Below are 20,626 nucleotides of genomic sequence, written 5' to 3'. Positions count from 1 at the left end.
TTATCCTTTTGCCTATAGGAAGACAATTTGCTTCCAATTTTTGGTGATTATAAATAAAGCCATTATAAACATTTGTGAGAAGGTTTTTATGAGGACATAGATTTTGAGATCATTTGGGTAAACACCTAAGAGTGTGATTTCTGGATCATATGGTACAACTATGTTTAGCTTTGTAAGAAACTGCCAAACTGCCTTCCACAGTGGCTGCCCCATTTTGCATTTCCACCAGTAGTGGATTAGAGTTCCCATTGCTCAGTATTGTCATCAGTATTTGGTGTCATCGCTGATCTTGAATTTTAGCTATTCTAATAGGTGTGTAATGGTATCTCATTGTTTCTGTAATTCTTATTCCCTAGTGAAAAAATATATTGATCATCTTTTCATATCTTCATTTCCTGTCTGTATCTCTTCTTTGGTAAAATATGTGCTCAGATCTTTGGACCATGGTTTTTGGGTCATTTGTTTTAATAAATACTGCTAGTAACTTTCCCCAAAAGTCTAACTAGCCAAGTGTGAAAAAGTCCATTTCCTTATATCTTTGGCAACACTGGACGTTACCAATTTGTGAAACGTTTGTCTGTTAGCAAAACAAGTTGTTTCACATTGTTGCTCTAATTTGCCTTTCTCTGACTACTAGTGAAATTGTCTTTTCATGTTTCTGGATCATTTGTATTTCCTCTTCTGGTTTTATCTATCTATCTATCTATCTATCTATCTATCTATCTATCCATCCATCCATCTATCTATCTTAAGATTTTAATTATTTATTCATGAGAGACACAAGAGAGAGAGGCAAAGACATAGGCAGAGGCAGAAGTAGGCTTCCTGTAGGACTCTATCCCAGGACCTGGGGATCACAACCAACCAAAGGTAGACACTCAGCCACTAAGCCACCCAGGTGTCCCTATCTGCTTTTATCTTTTGTCCATTTTCCCACTAGGGTGTCTTTTTCTTCATACTACATAAGATGTCTTTGTAATAGGAGGGCTGTAGCCCTTTATTTGTGATAACAAATATTTCACTGCCAATTATTTGTCTTTCAACATTCTTTCTAGTGTTTTTGTTTCTTACCAAATCAACATTATTTATTTTTTTTATTAAGGTGAAATAAATATATCATAAATTGTATCATTTTAACTATTTTTAAGTGTATAGTTCAGTGACATTAAGGGCATTCACATTAGTGTGCAACCATCACCACTATGCAGCTCCAGAACTTTTATTTTAAAGATTTATTTATTTATTTATTTTAGAGAGAGAGAGAGAGAGAGCTCACACACAGTTGAGCACAATGAGGGGAGCAGCAGAGGGAGAGAGTCCTCAAGCAGGACTTGAACCCAAGAGTTGACTGCTCAACCGACTGAGCCACTAGACATCCCTATTGCTCCAGAACTTTTGTCATCTTCCCAACATTATTTTATTCTTCTGTGCCCAAACTTGCCTATCTCATCTTTTTGTCTTCTAGATCTCTTGTTTTTTTAGGATTGCTTTCTTTCATCCTAAGGTCATAGGAAGTTTCTCCTAAATGTTTTTCTGATATTTATGGTATTTTATACCAAAATTTTTAATGTATCTGAAAATTATTCTTTTACGTAGAGTGGTAAGATATGGTTCTGTTTTTCCTAATAGGTAACCAGTTTTCCCAGAATCAATTTTAAATAAAGCACACTGTTGTCAACTGTATTGCAGTACTCCCTTAGTTATATTTTAATTTCCCTTGACTAAGTGGATCTAATTCTAGACTTTGTATTACTTCTTCAGTTTGTTCATTTCTTTGTCAATAGCCTGCTGGCCTATTAATGATGCTGCTGATGCTGATGATAATGATTATAGGCACTTTATTGAAAAATTTGCCATCTGGTAAAGCAAGTTGCCCCAACTGTCTTTTTCCCTTGGGAATTTTAAAACAGTTATAGTTCTGTAGGAATGTTAAGGGCGTTTTATCTAGTCCACAAAAACTTTTTTTGGATTCTGATCAGAATTGCATGATATCTACATATTATTTTTAGAACTGATCTTTTTATGATGTGAATTCTTCAGTGGCATCATTCTATTGAGACCATACCGGGTACTTCACAAGTCTGTAAATGGGGTTAAGATGAAATTTAGAGCATTCTTTCTGAATCAAAGCAAATTGGGTACTGCAGCTGTTAACTTGTACATTGAGTTTCATGATTTCTTTAAGAGCATTCATTGCGGGGAGAAGGAAGAGTAAGGCGAAATATGAAGAACTTGGTTCTTTCTCTACTTCTTGGTTTGGATGAGCTCTAAACCTTGCTGGATCTCAAGTGCTTGACAGGGCTGTAACATGCTGACCTGGGAATCCTTGGGAAGTCCTCAGGGTTAATCATTATAAAGGAGGAGGGCATCAGTTTGCTCCATTCTGTGTGAATGCTAACTGATAAAAGATCCCTGCAAATGTATATGTGTAACTAAGACACAGAGTCAAGTTCAAGAATTATAAAGGCCTGTAAAAAACATCTTACTAAGCCAGCTCCCACTTCCTAAAATTTAATGTCTCTTCTTTTATTATGTCACAGTTGTGGGAGAAGAACGCTATTGAAAGGAAAACAGGATATGATCATTGAGAAAATAGACCATTGCTCTTGTCTACAGCACAGACAGGATAAATATCCCTCCACTTGCCACACAAAGAATGAGAATCCTTAACACTCTAAGGATAGGAGAGATCATGGTTGTAACAGTCTGTGTACTGGTCAATCTGGAAACATGTGACCATCAAGGACTCCCTAGGTTAGAGGTCACAAACCCACTACCTGCAAGGGCCAGACAGGTGTGGGAGAAATGTGTCACTTCTGCAAGTAAATTGCCTCAGATATACAGTCATTTCTTATTTTTTAAAATATTTTATATATTTATTTTTTTGAGAGAGAGGAAAAGCACGAGGGGTGGGGGGGTAGAGGGTGAGGAAGAGGGACAAGCAGACTCCCCACAGAGCGGGAAGCCCCACAGGGGACTCAATTCCAAGACCCTGAGATTATAGATCATGACCTGAGCTGGTTAGATGCTTAACTGGCTGAGCCACCCAGGTGCCCCTGCAGTCATTTCTATTGCTTATATGTTTTTTTCACTTTTGATAGAAACATGGGTACATTAAATATCTCACTTTTAACTGTCATGTAAGAAAGTTCATCACACAAGAGTGATGAGAAAGGACAGCTTTCACTTGACCTTAGTGTCTGGGAACGGTAGGCAGTGGTGGGGTCTGTGGTGAACTGAAGCGTCCGGGCCTTATCTACAGTGCACAGCTGCCTCTTGGCCCTAGCTCACTGATGCCACAAAGACTGCAGGCCCAATATCGCTAGATCTGCCGCGTTTTCAAGAGAATCCTGGTAACCATGGTTTTGAGGTAACATTTCCTGATCTGAAATGTTGGCAACCAGTACAAAATTCTTCAAAGTGCTCTGGGCTTGGGGCACCTGGGTGACTCAGTGGTTGAGCATCTGCTTTTGGCTCAGATCATGTTCCAGGGTCCGGGGACTGAGTCCTGCATCAGGCTCCCTGCCGGGAGCCTGCTTTTCCCTCTGCCTATGTCTCTGCCTCTCTCTCTCTGTCTCTCATGAATAAATAAAATCTTAAAAAAAAAAAAAAGTGCTGTGGGCTGAACGAGCCAAACATTTGCCCTTGGCAAATGGAGAAACCTGCACTTATCACAACAGGCCAGTGGTGGGTGAAGACATAGCGAGGATGACCAGATAGAGGAAGCTGACCAAGAAGGATATGTAGCATCCTCATCTCTTCAGGGGAAACCAAGTAAAGGTCAGGTTCAATTTGGCTGACAAAATGGAGTGCTTTTTTTTCAGTGTTGGAGAAAATTCCTCTTTGCACAGCATAATGTGAAATACCAGTGTTTCAAAACAGAAAATAAAGGGGAAGCCAAAATAGAACAGTATCAATGAAGGTGGCAACTTTATATGTGAGAAAGTAGATCTGAGTCTGAGCAGGCCAGCCTTCTCCATATGGAATAACTACAGGCTGGTGTGGCCCGACTGGTAAGAAGTGCTGTGCAAATCACGATGCTGACAAATAAGACCAGGCCTGAGGCTTTGGCTTCATACACTGAGAAATAGGAAGGAATTATAATTAAAGGTCAACAGACAGGGACAGATAAGGTTGACATGCTAACTCCATAGGACCTGGATCCTGGTCTGAGTCCTGCACTGACGCTGCTTATAGAGAGGCCAAAGAGGCATCCACACCCAGGGGATGCCTCTTTGGCCTCTCCCCACTTGACCTTAGAGCAGCCTCCATCACCTCACTGGGGCCACTTCCTCCTTCCATGATATACCATCCCTTATGCTCTGCTGTCCTCTCTCTTATCTTGGGGGACTTTCTTCCCTTTCTCCTCTGCTTCCTCCTCACCCACCACACGTCTCTGGTAGTGAGGTTCTGCGGTCCTCTTCCTTTCTTGCTTGCTCTACTGGGAAATTGCATCTACCCATGGTTTCACTTACACTCATGCTGATTCCCCAGCTTTTATCTTCAGCTCCGACTCCAGCCAACCTGACGACTCTGCTTTGTTCTCTTGGAGTCCCTGCCAAGCCAACCTGCCCAAAACAGTGGTTATACCTCCCTCTCCCTCATCCTTCACCTCCAGTCTATCACTGCATCCTGAATATTCTTTTTTTAAGATATTTTTATTTATTTATTCATGAGAGACAGAGAGAGGTAGAGACATAGAGGGAGAGGCAGGCTCCTGGATCCTGGGATCATGACCTGAGCTAAAGGCAGCCACTCAACCACTGAGACATTCAGGTGCCCCCTGAACATTCTAATAACAAAAATATGTCTCCCAACAGTGCCTTTCTCACCTCTTCCTGCCTCTGCCTGGTTCAAGCCACCATCTTCTCTCAGCTGTCAATAGGGTCTGCCCTGGTCTTCTCTCACCATATTGCCTCCTCCAAGCCATTCTGTATCTGGCCACTCTAGGGAGCTTCAAAACACCTAAATGGTACTATCATATCACATCTTGCTAAAATTCCTTCCAGTAGCTTCTCATTACACTTAGGATAAAGTGTAAATTTCTTAGCATGGCCCTCAAGGTCCTACAGGACTCAGCTTCTGTCAGACTGGCCTCAGTTCCATGCACTTGACCCTCAAGCCACACTGTCTTTCAGTTCCTTAAGTGGCCTAATTCCCCTTTCTACCTGGAAAGCCACCTCTCCCACCACTCCTGACTTTCTCACCCTCCAGGACTCAGCTCAAGGCCACTTCCTCAGGAACAGTTTCTCTGAGGTAGCCCAATGTCTTCTATATGCAGAGCTCTTCATGACACTCCTTTGTTTAATGCCTGAGACTTCTGCCCCATTCACCAATGTGTCTCTAGAGCCTAGAACAGTGCCTGAGGCAGAGCAGGTGCTCTGTAGATCTTTGTTAAATCTTTGTTGAGCATTAGCCAGAACAGGGAATGACTTCTAGATATTTCTACTCTGGAATGTGTTCTGCTCACTCAGAATTCTGGCAGCCTAGATGCAGTGACTAATTAATTTAAAGTTTTTTCTAATTTAATATTTATAAATCCTAATTAGAAGTTAGTCTTAGTGATCAACTTTTCTCAAGTAAATTTGTTCTGAAAATAAGTGGAATAATAAGTGATTGGCCATTTTCTATTATATACAAGTTATCTCTTAGAGGGGGTTAGGAGAGATAAGCAGTTTAAAAGTCATGCGACCTGTATTGCTGGAAGTGATTTGACAATATACATCACAAACCTTAAATGTCTATATGAACCTCAGAGCTGGCCATGATATGGTAAAAGTACTCTCATGCTCGTGACACAGGTGTAAATATGAATGATCCTTTTGGAAAGCAACTTGGCCATCTCTAGAGCCATAAAGTTGTATTTTTGGTGCTTCTAGATGGTGTCTACCTAACTTCCTCAAGGAGATCTTCCCTGGACCACTCACCATCCACAAACTAGGCACCCTTTAACCTGCTTTTGGTACCATTTATCATATCTGTAATTACTTGTTCAATATCTATTCTCCCTCTTAGGTTCCAAGCTCCATGAGGGTAGGGGCAGGGACTTGCTTTATTTGTCTCCATATCCTTAGGACTTTATGCACATTAAAATAAATAAGTAAGTAAATGTTGAATACACTGAATAGAGAAAATAAAAATAGATCTACCTCCCAATAATATTAGCAGTTATCCTTCACGAAGAGCTGTGTGCCTGAAGCTGTTGAGTATGCTTTATGTGGCTTGTCATGGCAGCCCTTTGGCTTCCTACTCCTGTGGATGGAAATTAAGGGACAACATTATTCAAAGTTAAGGTCAACCAGCAAGTAAGTAGTTCATCAACATTTTACTTACACCAGCCACAAATTGGAAAAGAAATCTACATGTTATTTGAAGAGAATATCTTACAGTGACTACGGTCAGGTTTTCCAAAGGTGAATAGTAATAGAAAAATGGGTGTAGTATATTTACAGACCCACTTGGTTCAGGGGATACTGTTGTGATGGTGCCCTTCACCTTTTGTGGGGTATCCATGCTTCGGTTCCAGCACTACAGTTGTTTTAGTTCGTGCTAGGTGTGGCAGAGCTAGGGAGAGGAGGCTGGACAGAGAAAGTGACGTCTAGATGAGGGTGTGTTCCAGAGAGACAATCAGGTGAACAGGTCCTGAGAAGAGAGGGAGCATAGCCTTCAATGGACTGAGAGAAATTCACTGCATTTGATGGGAAGTTATGAGAGATGAGACTAGAGACAGAAGCAGAGTCCAAATTGAGAAGGCCTTTGGGTTTTACCCTGAGGTACCAGTGCCCTGCACATCCAGATGTTACAGGGTGGAGGTACCAGTCTTGGAATCCGGAGAAAGTCTGGGTATTCAACTAATAGATATATTTGTACTTGTGCTTAAAAGGTTGGCTAGAGATATAAGGGAGGACTACATATGGAACATGGAAAAATAAAAGAATCTAAGATTTGGGGATGCCTAGGTTGCTCAGTTGGTTAAGTGTCTGCTTTTGGTTCAGGTCATGATCCCAGGGTCCTGGGATCGAGCTCTGAGTCCCACACGTCCAGCTCCATGCTCAGCAGACAGTGTGCTTCTCCCTCCCCCTCAACACTCCCACCCCCCTCAACACTCCCATCTCTCAAATAAAATATTTTTTTAAAATTTTTTTTAAAGAATCTAAGATTTGAAAACTGGACCTATGGACAATGATTTTTCCCAGCCTGAAAGCAAAACTCTTTTAGTCGATTCTGTCATCATGCTGCCACTTAGCCTGTTTGAACTGGTTTTTTGCTTTCTGTTTGAGACATCTAAGCTGATGCAATTCTTTGGTTTGAGACAGTGGTCAAATCTATCCTACTGTTCTGGAAAATGTTAGCTCAGGCTAAAAGTTTCCAGGTACGATGACATAAATGTGGGGTTTGTAGCTTCGAGTGCCCTCTGTTCTAAAGCCCGCATGTGACTAACAGCCCTTAGGGTATCGTAGCTGTTTTATATTTGTTTCATCATATGTACTATCTAGAGGAGGAATTTCACAACTTGAAGATACAGAGGGATTTTACAAAGAAAACGAGAAAGTAACTGTCTTATTTAGTATTTCTTGCTGGCCACTTCTCTTCTCATTGCCGGCACAAATGTGATGCAGCAGGTAGTTCAGAATCTTCACTTTTTTTCCTTCCACCTTTTACTACTTATGAAGTATCTGCTTGTCCATGATTAATACTTCCAGTTCCATATTGAATCATCTGGAGAATTTTGAGGAAAAAGCCAGAGGCCTGGGCCCTACCTAAGACCAATTCAGGGTCTCTGGGGATGGGGCTTGGGCATCCGTAGTTTCTAGAAGTCCCCTTGTGACCCAGTACAAGTTATCTGTTGCTTTGATGGTACATAACCTCCCCGACACTTAGTAGCTCCAAACAAGAATGATGTTTTATTTCTCACAATTCTGTGGCTCAGTGGAGTGTTCCTTCAGCTTGTCTTGCCTGGGTTCATTCTTACAGCTGAGTATAGGTGGGAGTTGGCTGGGGGCTGAGCTCAGCTAGGATACCTGGGCCTCCCTCCTCTTCAGGTACTTCATCCTGGGCTTCTTCAGGGCTGAATCTGGGGCCAGGGGGTGTCTTGTGCTTTGCTTTGACTGCTAGAATTGAGGCAGCAGTAGTGTCATCTGGCTTCTGAGACTAGGTCTTAAGAAACTTTACGGCTTCCTCTTTTGTTTCTTAAACTGCTGCCTGAAGGCCTTCACACTCTGAAGGAAGTTAATCATTTTGACTCTCCTCTCTATAATTAATTTGCCTAATTGTTGTCCTTCTGATAGGATTATGGACAGAAGGGTCCAGGAAGCTAACTACAAGACTTATCCTTGGCAACACAAGATTGATTCCTGACCTCTTTTTTTTTTTTTTCTCTAGATATACACCTTCAGGCACATAAGATTACAGTCTTCCTCATTCTTCTATTGTTGTTTTTTAAAGATTTTATTTATTTATTTATGAGAGACACAGGGAGAGAGGCAGAGACATAGGCAGAGGGAGAAGCAGGCTCCTTGCGGGGAGCCTGATGCAGGACTCAATCCCAGGACCCGGGATCACAACCCCAGCCAAACGCAGACACTCAACCACTGAGCCACCTGGGTGTCCCCTCATTCTTCTGTTTTAAAGTGTTTCATCAACCTAGGAAACATGATTTACTCATTCATTCAGAAATCATTATCGAATGTCTGTTATGTGTGAGGCCCCATGCTGGGACTTCAGCCACATCATTTTGAAAAAACAAGAGAATCTTGAGGTCATGATACTTATTTTCAGTGAATTGTATCTATTGTTATCTGTTGATAGCAGAGGACATTGAACAGTCAAATGAACTATTACTTAGTAATTCTAAAGGATCACCAAGGAGACATCTTTCGGGGGGGCTATGAGGCAGGCAGGGACGCCGAACCAGTCTGGGGAGATTCGGGGACACCTCCTTAGGAAGGGACATTTGATCTGAGCCTTACAGGATAAGTTTGCATTAACTAAAAATCACCCTGTTTCTGGACTTCTTTTTTTTTTTTTTTAATTTTTTATTGGTGTTCAATTTACTAACATACAGAATAACCCCCAGTGCCCGTCACCCATTCACTCCTACCCCCCGCCCTCCTCCCCTTCTACCACCCCTAGTTCGTTTCCCAGAGTTAGCAGTCTTTACGTTCTGTCTCCCTTTCTGATATTTCCCACACGTTTCTTCTCCCTTCCCTTATATTCCCTTTCACTATTATTTATATTCCCCAAATGAATGAGAACATATAATGTTTGTCCTTCTCCGACTGACTTACTTCACTCAGCATAATACCCTCCAGTTCCATCAAGCATCCATTCAAAAACTGGAAAGAACTCAAATACAAAAGCTAACCTTACACATAAAGGAGCTAGAGAAAAAACAGCAAATAGATCCTACACCCAAGAGAAGAAGGGAGTTAATAAAGATTCGAGCAGAACTCAACGAAATCGAGACCAGAAGAACTGTGGAACAGATCAACAAAACCAGGAGTTGGTTCTTTGAAAGAATTTGTTTCTGGACTTCTTATCTCTCTCTTTGCCTTCACCATCCGTCTGGGTGAAGCTGTCGTCATTTATAAGCTGCTAATGAGCAGCTCCTTAAGAGAAGTAGGATCATTGTCTACAGTCTCCTTCAACCCAAGGCAAGAAACTCCCTAAAGAACGAACAGCCCTCTTTTTCTTGGATCAGAATTAGAGAAAGCCAGACTTCACAGCCTCAGCTTAGCATCTTGTTTTTTGTATTTTCAGCAACTCAAACATCCCAACCTCGTGAACCTTCTCGAAGTCTTCAGAAGGAAGCGGAAGCTTCACCTGGTGTTTGAGTACTGTGACCACACGGTTCTCCATGAGCTGGATAGACACCAAAGAGGGTGAGTAATCATTCCTTACACACGAAACACAGCACCACACACCAGGATTTAAGATTTGCAATGGCTCTTTTGCAGACCAGGCAAGAGCAGCCAGTGTTTGCACAGCATTCTCTGCTGCTGGGCTTGACAGCGGAAGAGTTACTGAAAAGGTTGGAAATGAGATCATAACTCATCATATTCACAAAAAAAGCAGCAACATTGTTAGGTTGAACTTGGTTTCTTTGTTATATTATCTGTGTCTCTGAGAAAGAAAAGGAAGACTATTAGTTAGTCATGCCTGATTAGGGAGTTGTAAGGACTTGGAGACTGAAAGCAAGAGTCCAAAGACAACAGCCAACAGGAGGTTTAGGCTAGAACGAACGTGGCATTTCATTCAGAGCGATCCGGATATCTGGTCTGCTGTATTGATCAGGAATTCTTTAGTGACAAGTGATAAGAATCCATTGAGGCAAGGGTAAGTGAAAAAAGAATGTGGCAGGAAGGATGGGCAGATTCTGGAGGTTCTGATGATCTTATCACACATCCCTTTGTAGCACATGCAGCTGCTTTGTGTGTATTACAAGAAGGCTTGGTAAGCAGACAGGTTTGTCTGGAAAAAAAAAGGGGTGGTGGTGGTGTGTGTGTCCTTTCCTCTGGTGAGCAGAGCATAGGCTAGATTTTGGTGCCTACCCATTCCTCCTCAGCTGGATGTTTCAAAGGCAGAGGACCATCAGTGGTGGATTTTTTTTTTTCTCTCTCTTCTCTATTCTGTCTTCATTCTACCTTGCAGATGAGTCTTATAAGGAGGATTTGGGATTTGCAAGTGGCATGTGATGGAAGGAAAAAATTGAACTAGGAAGCATGGCCATAAGGCCATGTAGCCCTGTGTAGCCCTGTGTAGCCCTTCTACAGGGAAGTAGGACTTTTAGCCCTACCAGAGGAAAGTCCTAGAAGAATGTAGCATCTGCTATAAAGTTCAGTGGAAGGCTTACTGCTTCAGGTTCAGGCAATGCAGCTTACCCCTGGGACCAATCACTGTGGCCAGATGGAGAGGCTAGAATGATTAGCAGGCCCTGGAAGATATAATTCAAAGTGGGGTCAAAGATCACCCTGGAGGAAGTGGCCTTTGAGTTGAATGGTGAGGAGGCTTAAAACAAGTGAGCAGAGAAGGATATCTCATCCTCTCCTTTTACTGGGCTCCTGGGAGCCCAGCTTTGGCTGGGGATAATACGCAGAGTGGCATTGGATATCAGAGGGGTAGAATGGCGCCCCATTCCTGCTTACATTCACACTCCAGTGACTGGAAGCTGTGGCTCTTTCAACAATGCTTTCGAGCCCTGACCAAGAGCTTCCGCTTTGCCTGTGGTGGTACTCATATGATCAGCCATGATATCCAGGCAAATAGGATTAAAATGTCTTGTGGTTTGTAAGTGACCATGGCATAGGCTTTTGGTATTAATTTACACCGCCAGAGAGGGCCAAGAGAACAGGCATCTCCCTTCAGAAAGTCACTGATACAGAGAAATCATGTTCAAAGGAGAAAACATTTAATATGTTGATATTTGCTCATTTGACATCTTGCAACTGACACTTCAATTAAACCTACTGGTATAAATTATTCCTGGCTATGTGGTACTAGGAAGATGTTGCAGGTAGTCTGACTAATCGTCTTAGATTGAGTCACTTGGAAAATACTTAGAAACACTGATTAACGGGGGCCTGAAGGCAGGTGAGAGTGAGTAGTTTTCTGGAATATACTTTGAGCAAAAGGAAAAAAGGACAAGGTGAGGAGTGATTAGAGTTTTGAAAGCAGGTTTTTGTTTTGTTTTTTTTTTAACTCCACTGGCTAGAATATGTGATATAGTTCCAGGAAATAGAAACTACTTTAAAATGGAGGTGGATAAGGGAAATGGAAGACCAGTAGATATGTATGTGGTTAAGTATAAGAAACATTTCCAAATGACAATGTGCCATGGTTTGTCAAATATAAGATTGACCTAAGGAATGCTAATCAATGAGCAAAATTGAAAAATAAGATTTATTCTAAGCCAGATTATATTCATTTATTTTGAAGTTTAAAGGGTTTTTTTTTTTGTTGTCGTTGTTAGTTTGTTTTAAAAATAGAAGTTACTTTCCATTATACTATTTGGCAATTCTCCAAACTATTTTAAATGCTATTTCGAATTTTTGCTTGTCATTGTTAAGGAATAAATGTCATTAAACCATCAATTAATGATTTTGAAATTCATAGGAACATTTTTTTTTCAATTAAGGAATCTCATACAATAAAATAGCACTTTGTGGGACGCCTGGGTGGTTGGACATCTGCGTTCAGCTCTGGGAGTGATCTCGGGGTCCTGGGATTGAGTCCCACATCGAGCTCCTTGTGTGCCTGCTTCTCCTTCTGCCTGTGTCTCTGCCTCCCTTTCCCTCTCTATCTCTCATAAATAAATAAATAATAAATAAAATAAAATAACACTTTGTAAGCACATTCCCAGGAAAAGTGGGTTGGCGTCACATGTGTGACCTTTGGCAAGTTGCTTCCAGGCACTCTCACCTGTGAAAATGAGTTTAGGACCAGATAGAGTTGAAGGGGACTTCCAGGTCTGTGATGCTGTGAATTGTGGATGTGATACCCTAATGGTCAGAAGACTGCTGTTCTCCTCAGCCTCTGTTAAACAATATCAACAAAGGAGAGTGTGCTAACGCCACTGTTTTCCCATCCTGGGGTCAGGTGAGGTCCTCCATAGGGTGGTACACTTGGCCCGAGAATGTCCTGTGATCACTTTATTCGTGTATTTCTGAGTGCATACATTTCTAAAATACAGAGTGGATCATGCCAGTCCTCTGCTTAAATCCTGTAATCAGAAGGTAAAATGGCGGGCTCATGGTGAGTGGCTGTCAGGGATGAAGATAGGTATGCATGGAAGCAGATTTTAAAATCAGTTTCTCTTCAAATCATCTTTCACACCACCTGCTAAGCATCCTGATTCACCATGGTATTAGCAGCAGTAAAATGGGCACTATCAAACAGAACTATCCAGAAACATTTATTTCCAATTCAAAATGGAGCTGTATATTGTGTTTGTCATAAATCCACGTATTCTCCTCTACCAGATAACTGTGATTGCAAAGTAGAGCTTTGCTTTGACATCTGATGGCAGGACGATAGTAGGCTACCACCCTTCTGTGGTGGTACAGATACACCTCAGATACAACTCATATGACTTCTGTGTGGTGACTCTTTTAGCTGACACTGAGGAGTCAGGAGTTCCTTTCTCTAACATCCATCTCATCTTCTGGGATTGTTTCCATTACATACCCCATTTGCACAGGAAACTATAAAATCTTCAAGGGCAAGAGCTGGGCCTTCCTCCCCTGTGTATCCCCAGCATCTCGTAGCTTAATTCTTGGCACTTGGTACAGCCCCAGTACTTGTGGAATGACCAAGTTAGCAAACCAATAAACTGATACTTACAAAATGATTTTGAAGAAGTGTAATAATAATAATACTGTTTTGATGATTTTTCCTTTTAAGATAGTTATGTTGGGATCCCTGGGTGGCGCAGCGGTTTGGCGCCTGCCTTTGGCCCAGGGCGCGATCCTGGAGACCCGGGATCGAATCCCACGTCGGGCTCCCGGTGCATGGAGCCTGCTTCTCCCTCTGCCTGTGTCTCTGCCTCTCTCTCTCTCTCACTGTGTGCCTATCATAAATAAATAAAAATTTAAAAAATGTTAAAAAAAAAAAAAGATAGTTATGTTAATTAAAAACTCTAAAACCAGCAGCCCTGGTGGCTTAGCGGTTTAGCGCCGCCTTCAGTCCAGGGCGTGATCCTGGAGACCCGGAATCGAGTCCCACATCAGGCTCCCTGCATGGAGCCTGCTTCTCCCTCTGCCTGTGTCTCTGCCTCTCTCTCTCTCTCTGTCTGTGTCTCTCATGAATAAATAAATAAAATCTTTAAAAAAAATAAAAATAAAACTCTAAAACCTAATATTGTCAAAGGGAATTATCCGTACACTGCTGTAACACCCTGTCCAGAGGGCAGTGTGCTATCATGTATTAAAAGCCTTAGACATAATCTCAGACTAAGCAATTCTACTGCTAACAATTTACCATGAGAAAATAATTGAGGACATGCATGAAGGTTTAGTTGTAAAAGTGTTTATTGTTAAAGGATTTTTAATGTTATTTTTTAATTAAAAAATTGTTGTAAATAGGCTGTACACCCAACATGGAGCTTCAACTCATGACCCTGAGATCAAGAGTTGCATGCTCTACTGACTGATACAGCCAGGCACACTGTTAAAGGATTTTTTTTTATGGTGAAAACATTGGACACAACTGAAATGTCCAATAATAGAGGATTGGTTAAGTGAATTATGGCATATCTTTACAATGGAATACAGTGGAGCCACTAAGAATCATGCTTATAGATAAAACATACTTTGAAATAGAAAAATGTTCATGAGTAATTGCAAAATGAATAAAAATGCTATAATAAAAATGTATTCATTTTCATAGAATTTATATATAGATAGAAAAAAGAAAAATAATACACTATTAATATCTTAATAGTGATACTGTTGAGTTTTCATTGTAATAGATATTCTTTATTTTATGTATTTTATATCTCCTCCATGTTCCATTTATCACTATAGTAATGTTTTAATTAGTAAAATAATAAAAATAATTCTTGCCAAATCAAACTCAAAGATCTGTCTACTTTGAATCTGAAATGGACGCTAATTCATATCTTTATTATCATGTCTGTCACTTCTTGGACTCTTTTGGAAAGCTTTTGGAGAAGATTCAAATTCATGTCGCTACTAATAAGCAAGTTTGTGCCCCAAGATATATATCCTGCTACAGTGACATAAATATATATCCTTATAATTCCCAGTGCTGTGCTCATATTGTTTGTATTTGCTCTCAAAACAAATGTATTTCCATTCCTTATCTTCTGCAGAACTTAATACACTTTGTACTTATTATTCTTTCAACTGCTGGTCTCTCCTCTGTCAAAGTTTGGTAAATGACTAGTTTCTATATTCCCTCCTCATTTTTCTACTCCTCTGTAAGTGCTACCAGACACAATACTGATTCTTTTCCATTACCCCTGGGTCTGCCTCTGACTCTAATACAGTTTGTGCAAAGGACATCTGGTGGGAAAAGGCTACTACTGCATATTTTCAGTTTTGGGCAGTGGAATTCCACAAATTTTATAAAAACACTAAAAATCTCTCCTTTTTTTTTAACAGAAGTTTTTTTTTAAATTTTTTTTATTTATTATTTATGATAGTCACACACAGAGAAAATCTCTCCTTTTTATGGGTGCCTGGGTGGCTCAGTTGGTTAAGTGTCTGCCTTCAGCTCAGGTCATGATCCCAGGGTCCTGGGGTTGAGCCCTGTATCTAAACAAGGATTCTGCTCCTCCCTTTCTCTCCCTCTGCTGCTCCCCACCTTGTGCTCTCTCTAATAAATAAATAAAATCTTTTAAAAAATAAAAATCTCTTTTTAGATCGAAAGTGACATACTGTTTGTTCCAATGATGTTTCAAGCAACACAGGAACATAAAAATAAAATAAACAGGTTGAGAAATTGTTTTCTAATTATTTTTCTTTACATATCTGTATTTAAATGGATTGAATTCTACCTCATACAGTTATGCATTTTTTATTTGCATTCATTTATTTTTTAAGATTTTATTTATTTATTCATTAGAGACACACACAGAGAGAGGCAGAGACACAGGCAGAGGGAGAAGCAGGCCCCATGCAGGGAGCCCGATGTTGGGACTCGATCCCAGGTCTCCAGGATCACGCCCTGGGCCGAAGGCAGGCGCTAAACCACTGAGCCACCCAGGCTGCCCCAGTTAGGCATTTTTTAAAGTGTATTCAGGAGCTGTCTCTCGATTCTAAACATCAACTTTTGTATTTTTTTAAATGGCTGCATGGCATTCCACTATAGAAAAATACCACAATTTCTTTATTCAATCCCCCACTGATAAATATTTAGATTGTTTCTAGATTTTCTCTATTACTAACAAGACTACAATGAACAACCACTGGCATAAATATTTCTATCAATAAATTCCTAAGAACATATTATTTCTCTAGGAGCTTGGTCAGTCCTTGCTTCCCCATCTTTGTTGTAGCCTTGTGTAGAAATAAAGCTTTGATGAATGTTTTTTGGCTTCTTGTACTGTCTCACATTAGAAGAGCAGTAGCTGGAAGGATGGCTGAAGTGTTAAGAATGCTGGAAAAGATCTATGTTCTTTCTTCATCGTCTCTCCCATCTCTCATGTATCTGATGATATTTTTAAAAATGAGTTTGATCTCTTCATTATCATACAGCAGTTGTTTATGTTTCTCATTTCAATTTTATTATTAGGACATTAGGGTCACTGTATAACCTTTACTCAAAATCTTGGAAGGGAGAGACAGAAGATTATTTTCTGAGAGTCATTTTGTGAAACCAACACATCAGGGCAGAGGTAAACTTACATCAGGCAAAGCAAAACATGGCTGCTGGTTTTTTAGATTGGACTGATTGTATGTTTTCTCTAATGTCAAGACCCCCCCAATTTGGGGATGGATGTAAGTAAGGAGCTCAGCCTAATGACAACAACCCAATTGCCTACTTTCCCTCATCCTGAATTTTACTTATACCATTCTGATTATAACTTGACTTTGTTTATGGAACAGCCTACAAGGAAAGCATGAGCTGGTATGTGAACATGAATGTGGACTCTTCCAAAGCTTTTTTTAGTTAAATATTTTCATATTTATTTGAGACAGTATAAGGCAGAGGGCATGGTGATGACTTCAACATCACCCTGCAACATGTTGAGCAGCCCTCAACATGCCTGCTCTTGCATCATGCTATTCCAATCTGGATGGGTTGTTTTCAGTACCTGGAATGTCCTTATCATATGACATCTCCCTTCCCTGTCCTCCTGGACATTCCCATCACTTCCCTCTTGTGTGTCAGATGTCCAGTTTTCTCTGTTTCCAATAATCTTTTTTTATAGTTTACTTCTTTTTGGTGGGGTGCATGGTCCAAGGGCTTCCTGAGAAACAACGTAGGAGAGGTTTAAAAGAGAGTTAGATTGAGACCTTGCACTTGCATTTTAAAAAAACCTTTATTTTTTCTTCCAATCTGACCAATACTTTGTTTGGGTAGAGGTTGTATGTTTGTTTTTTGGTAAAATATAATACGCCTTCAAAAGTTTGAAGGCATTTTTTTAAGTGCTTTCTATCTTCCAGTGTTAGGAAGTCTGTTGCCGTTCTATTTTCCACTCCTTTATGAAGTCCTGTTTCTTTTTTTTTATTTCCTGAAGCTCGGGGAACACTCTTTGTTCACAGAATTCTGAATTATAAAAATCATGAGCCTTACTTTTCATCTTTTATGCTGGCACTTGGTGAGCCCCTTCTACCCAAGAAGGAAAATTTTGAGCTATTACTGATGTCCTATCCTTTAGTTTCTCTATTTTCTTGTTCTGGGTCTTCTATTATTTGGATTCTGGATTCTGACTGGTCCTCTTGCTTTTTTATAGTATCTTGTTCTTATTTCATGGATGCAACAGCTTTCCTTTTCTCTCTGAGAATACTCATGTTTTTCTTTTCTTTTCTTTTTTCTCTTCTTTTCTTTTTTTACAATCTTGAGGTCTTTTATTTTCTTTACATTTATCATGCCATGAATTCATAGGGAATGGGTTCCAGCAATTCAGACTCCGTTCCATTAGTTCTCACAAAGTGTGCTTCTCTGGGTGGGGGAGGCTGGCACTTCTGTTGAACCCAAGTACCTTTCTCTTTGGTTTCCTTCTTTTTCTGATCATTTTCCTTCACACATTTCAGGAAGCAGTCTTGGAGTCTTGGCTTTTTGAGTATTTAATGTGCTCAATGAGTACATAAATTCTCTTGGCAAGAATTTGCCCTTAACTTGTTTATTTACAACAATGCCAACAGCATACTGAGAAACATTGTAGACTCTTCTAGTTTTGCCGTGGTAACATTTGTGTGGTATTCCTTTTTGAACACTGCCCATTCCTCACAATATCATCTTTCTTGCAGATTCACATGTATGTGGCCAAAGGAACAACTCCATGTTTTTAAAAGGCCTAGAAAACATATAGTGGGTACCTCTCTTTCCCTTTGTGTTGGTCATTTTGGTGAATTACTGGAAGATGGCAGTTCTGGCTGAAAGGATTTTTTTTTTTTAAAGATTTTATTTATTTATTCATGATAGAGAGAGAGAGAGAGGCAGAGACATAGGCAGAGGGAGAAGCAGTCTCCATGCTAGGAGCCTGACGTGGGACTCGATCCTGGGACTCCAGGATCATGCCCTGGGCCAAGGGCAGGTGCTGAACCGTTGAGCCACCCAGGGATCCCCTGTTTTTCTTTTTTAATGCTCTCTTCACTATCCATTGTTTCTGTTTCTCTTAAGTTGCTTTTTTCTGTTGGTTTTGGCCTTTACCTTTCTCATTTGAGGCTTTTCTTGGGCATCATATAGACTCTGGTTGTCTGCCCATGGTTAAGAGTAGGGTGCTGTTGGAAGCTCTGGGCTTCACTGTGGGGTTATCTGGCTGGTTCATTTGATGGGTACCCCAATGTCAGAATTTTCAGATCTTTCCTCCTGAGCTTCCCCCAAAAAAGTCTTCCAGTATTTTCCTTGGAAAGTGAAGTCTGACTGCCAACTTTGTCAGAAGGTAGTGAGGGAAAAAGGCTGGGGAGTCTCAGCATTAGTATGTATGTACATAATCATTTAATCCTCCATTTTTGGAACAGTACTCATGATCTCAGCTATACCAAATGTTCTCTATGCTACACTCTTCAGAAAACAAAACTCTAGCCTTCTACTAGGTAGGGGAAGGAGTGCTCCCTATTGGAATAAAATGGGGGAAGGGATCTAGGGATTTGATGGTTTCCAAAACAGATTTTCTACACTCCCCCTTTGCTCCCACTTCCATAGCGATCTTGGTGGCCAGTTTCTGCACCTTTGGAGGATTTTTTGGAATAAATGGATTGCTCTTCCACTTTCTCCACTTCTGGCTTAGGTTTCAGCTTTCCAGAATCTGTTGCCAGTTTTCATTCATCTACCTGTTTTCCAGATTCCAAAATGTGTTGCTATTACCTCTTCTCCTGTTCTCTCTGGCCATGTAGGTTTTGTCTTGAGAAAAAAATCTGTCAGTGTATTCATAGTCAGGTTTGGAGATGGAATGAAATTAGATGGGTTTGTTCAGCCCAGCGTCTTAATCCAGAAGTCCTTGAAACACTTTCTTCTGTTGGCTTCAGTGACACTGTTTTCCTGAGTGTTACTGTGTTTTCCTCCAGGCTCAACCCTAGTCTCTTGCTGAATCTCTCTCTACTTTCTGAACTCTACCTGTTGTAGGGCCTCAGGACTTTGACCTTCTCTCTTTTTTCTGTATTCACTCCTTAAGTGGTTTCATCCAGTCCTTGGGCTCCAAATGCCATCCATATGTTTAGGCTTCACATATTTATATTTCCAACCTTACCTTCCTTGTGAATTCAGAACTGCCTACCCAGGATATCCTTTGGATGTTCAATAAGCATCTCAATATATCTACCCCTCCCTTCTCAAAACCAGCTCTTCCCTCAGCATTCTCCTCAGGAAAGGGACCCACCATGGACCAGCTACTCAAGCTAAAACCTTGGCATCATTCCTTGATTCCTCTCTGTCTCTCATATTCAATCTCTTGGAAAATCCTGAAGACTCTACTTTTAAAATATAGCCCCAATCTTGGCCCTTCTCACCACTGTAACCACTACTTCAGTTGTTGACTTAAGCAGAGAAGCTTTCTGGAGCACCCTGTGTAAGAAGGTGCCCTTTCTGGCACAGTAGCTTCTGTACGTATGTGTATATCCAATTCCAGCCCAACACCACAGAACAGATTCTATTTTTTTTCCTTCCATATTCATAACTCCCTTCTTCAGCAGCCAAAAAACTTGGCTCCAATCATCATCATCATCAGCCAAAAAGGATCTTAGAGATAATGTCTGAGGCCCTGGCATTTCAAAGAACCGGGGTAATAAAGAAGTGAAATGAGCAGCTAACTCAGGATGACACTAGGTGGTTTTGATGTTTGAGGATTGTGTAATAATGAGCTCAGCCTTAGAGAAGGATTAATAATATGCTATTATAATTTACTTTTAAATGCTCCTTTTGCATAATTTCTTTTGGGAAATGTTTTTAGAGTCTAATGTGGCCCGGCACTGATAACCTTAAATTAATGTTTAAGTCACTAAATAATCAAAATATGTTCCTTTTTTTTTCTGGACAAGAAGTGGAGGCCGGGGGAAACATTTTCCCTAAAATGTGCCTCATCTTAGTTGTATTTTTCTAGGCCTTCTTTCTAAACAGGTAAGTTTTCCTAGCATTGTACCTGTGTGGCACTAGGACATGGGAGAGAATTTGGAAAGAAGCAAATTCAGGCCTAGGGATGTGGTTCTGGACCAGAAACGTCCCAGCTCTTCTTCCTGGCAGTGGCCTCTTTGTTTCCTCCATGTTGGCCCATCCTCTGTTCAAGCGTCCTCTGATCTTCTTGAAAGGATTTCCTGAACATCTGGTCTGTGACAACAGTGGCCTTGTAGCCCCTTCCCAGAGCCTAGAAGTGACTTGTTTTGGTCACTTTAACACAACTACCCAAGAGCTTCCTCCCTGGTTTACTTATTAGTTCTGCCTGAGGATCACAACACCATTGTTTAATGTTTATTTCATAAAAACAGTAAGTCCAGCTGGTGGGTGG

The 20,626-nt window shown here is 40.7% G+C and overlaps 1 protein-coding gene across 2 annotated transcripts in view; it reads left to right on the top strand.

Moving 5' to 3' along the window:
* The window catches only part of CDKL1 (cyclin dependent kinase like 1), a 56,908-nt gene that overhangs the window by 20,586 nt on the left and 15,696 nt on the right, over positions 1-20,626 (top strand). For both annotated transcript variants that reach the window (XM_077909235.1, XM_077909234.1), the window contains one exon: positions 9,760-9,881. In XM_077909235.1, the coding sequence (XP_077765361.1) occupies positions 9,760-9,881 (122 nt within the window). The remainder of the gene's footprint in view (positions 1-9,759; positions 9,882-20,626) is intronic.

This window comes from Canis aureus, chromosome 9 (assembly GCF_053574225.1).
Source record: "Canis aureus isolate CA01 chromosome 9, VMU_Caureus_v.1.0, whole genome shotgun sequence".
NCBI classification, from domain to species: domain Eukaryota; kingdom Metazoa; phylum Chordata; class Mammalia; order Carnivora; family Canidae; genus Canis; species Canis aureus.
Note: the sequence above shows the minus strand (reverse complement) of the source record. Positions and strands in the feature narration are given on the sequence as shown.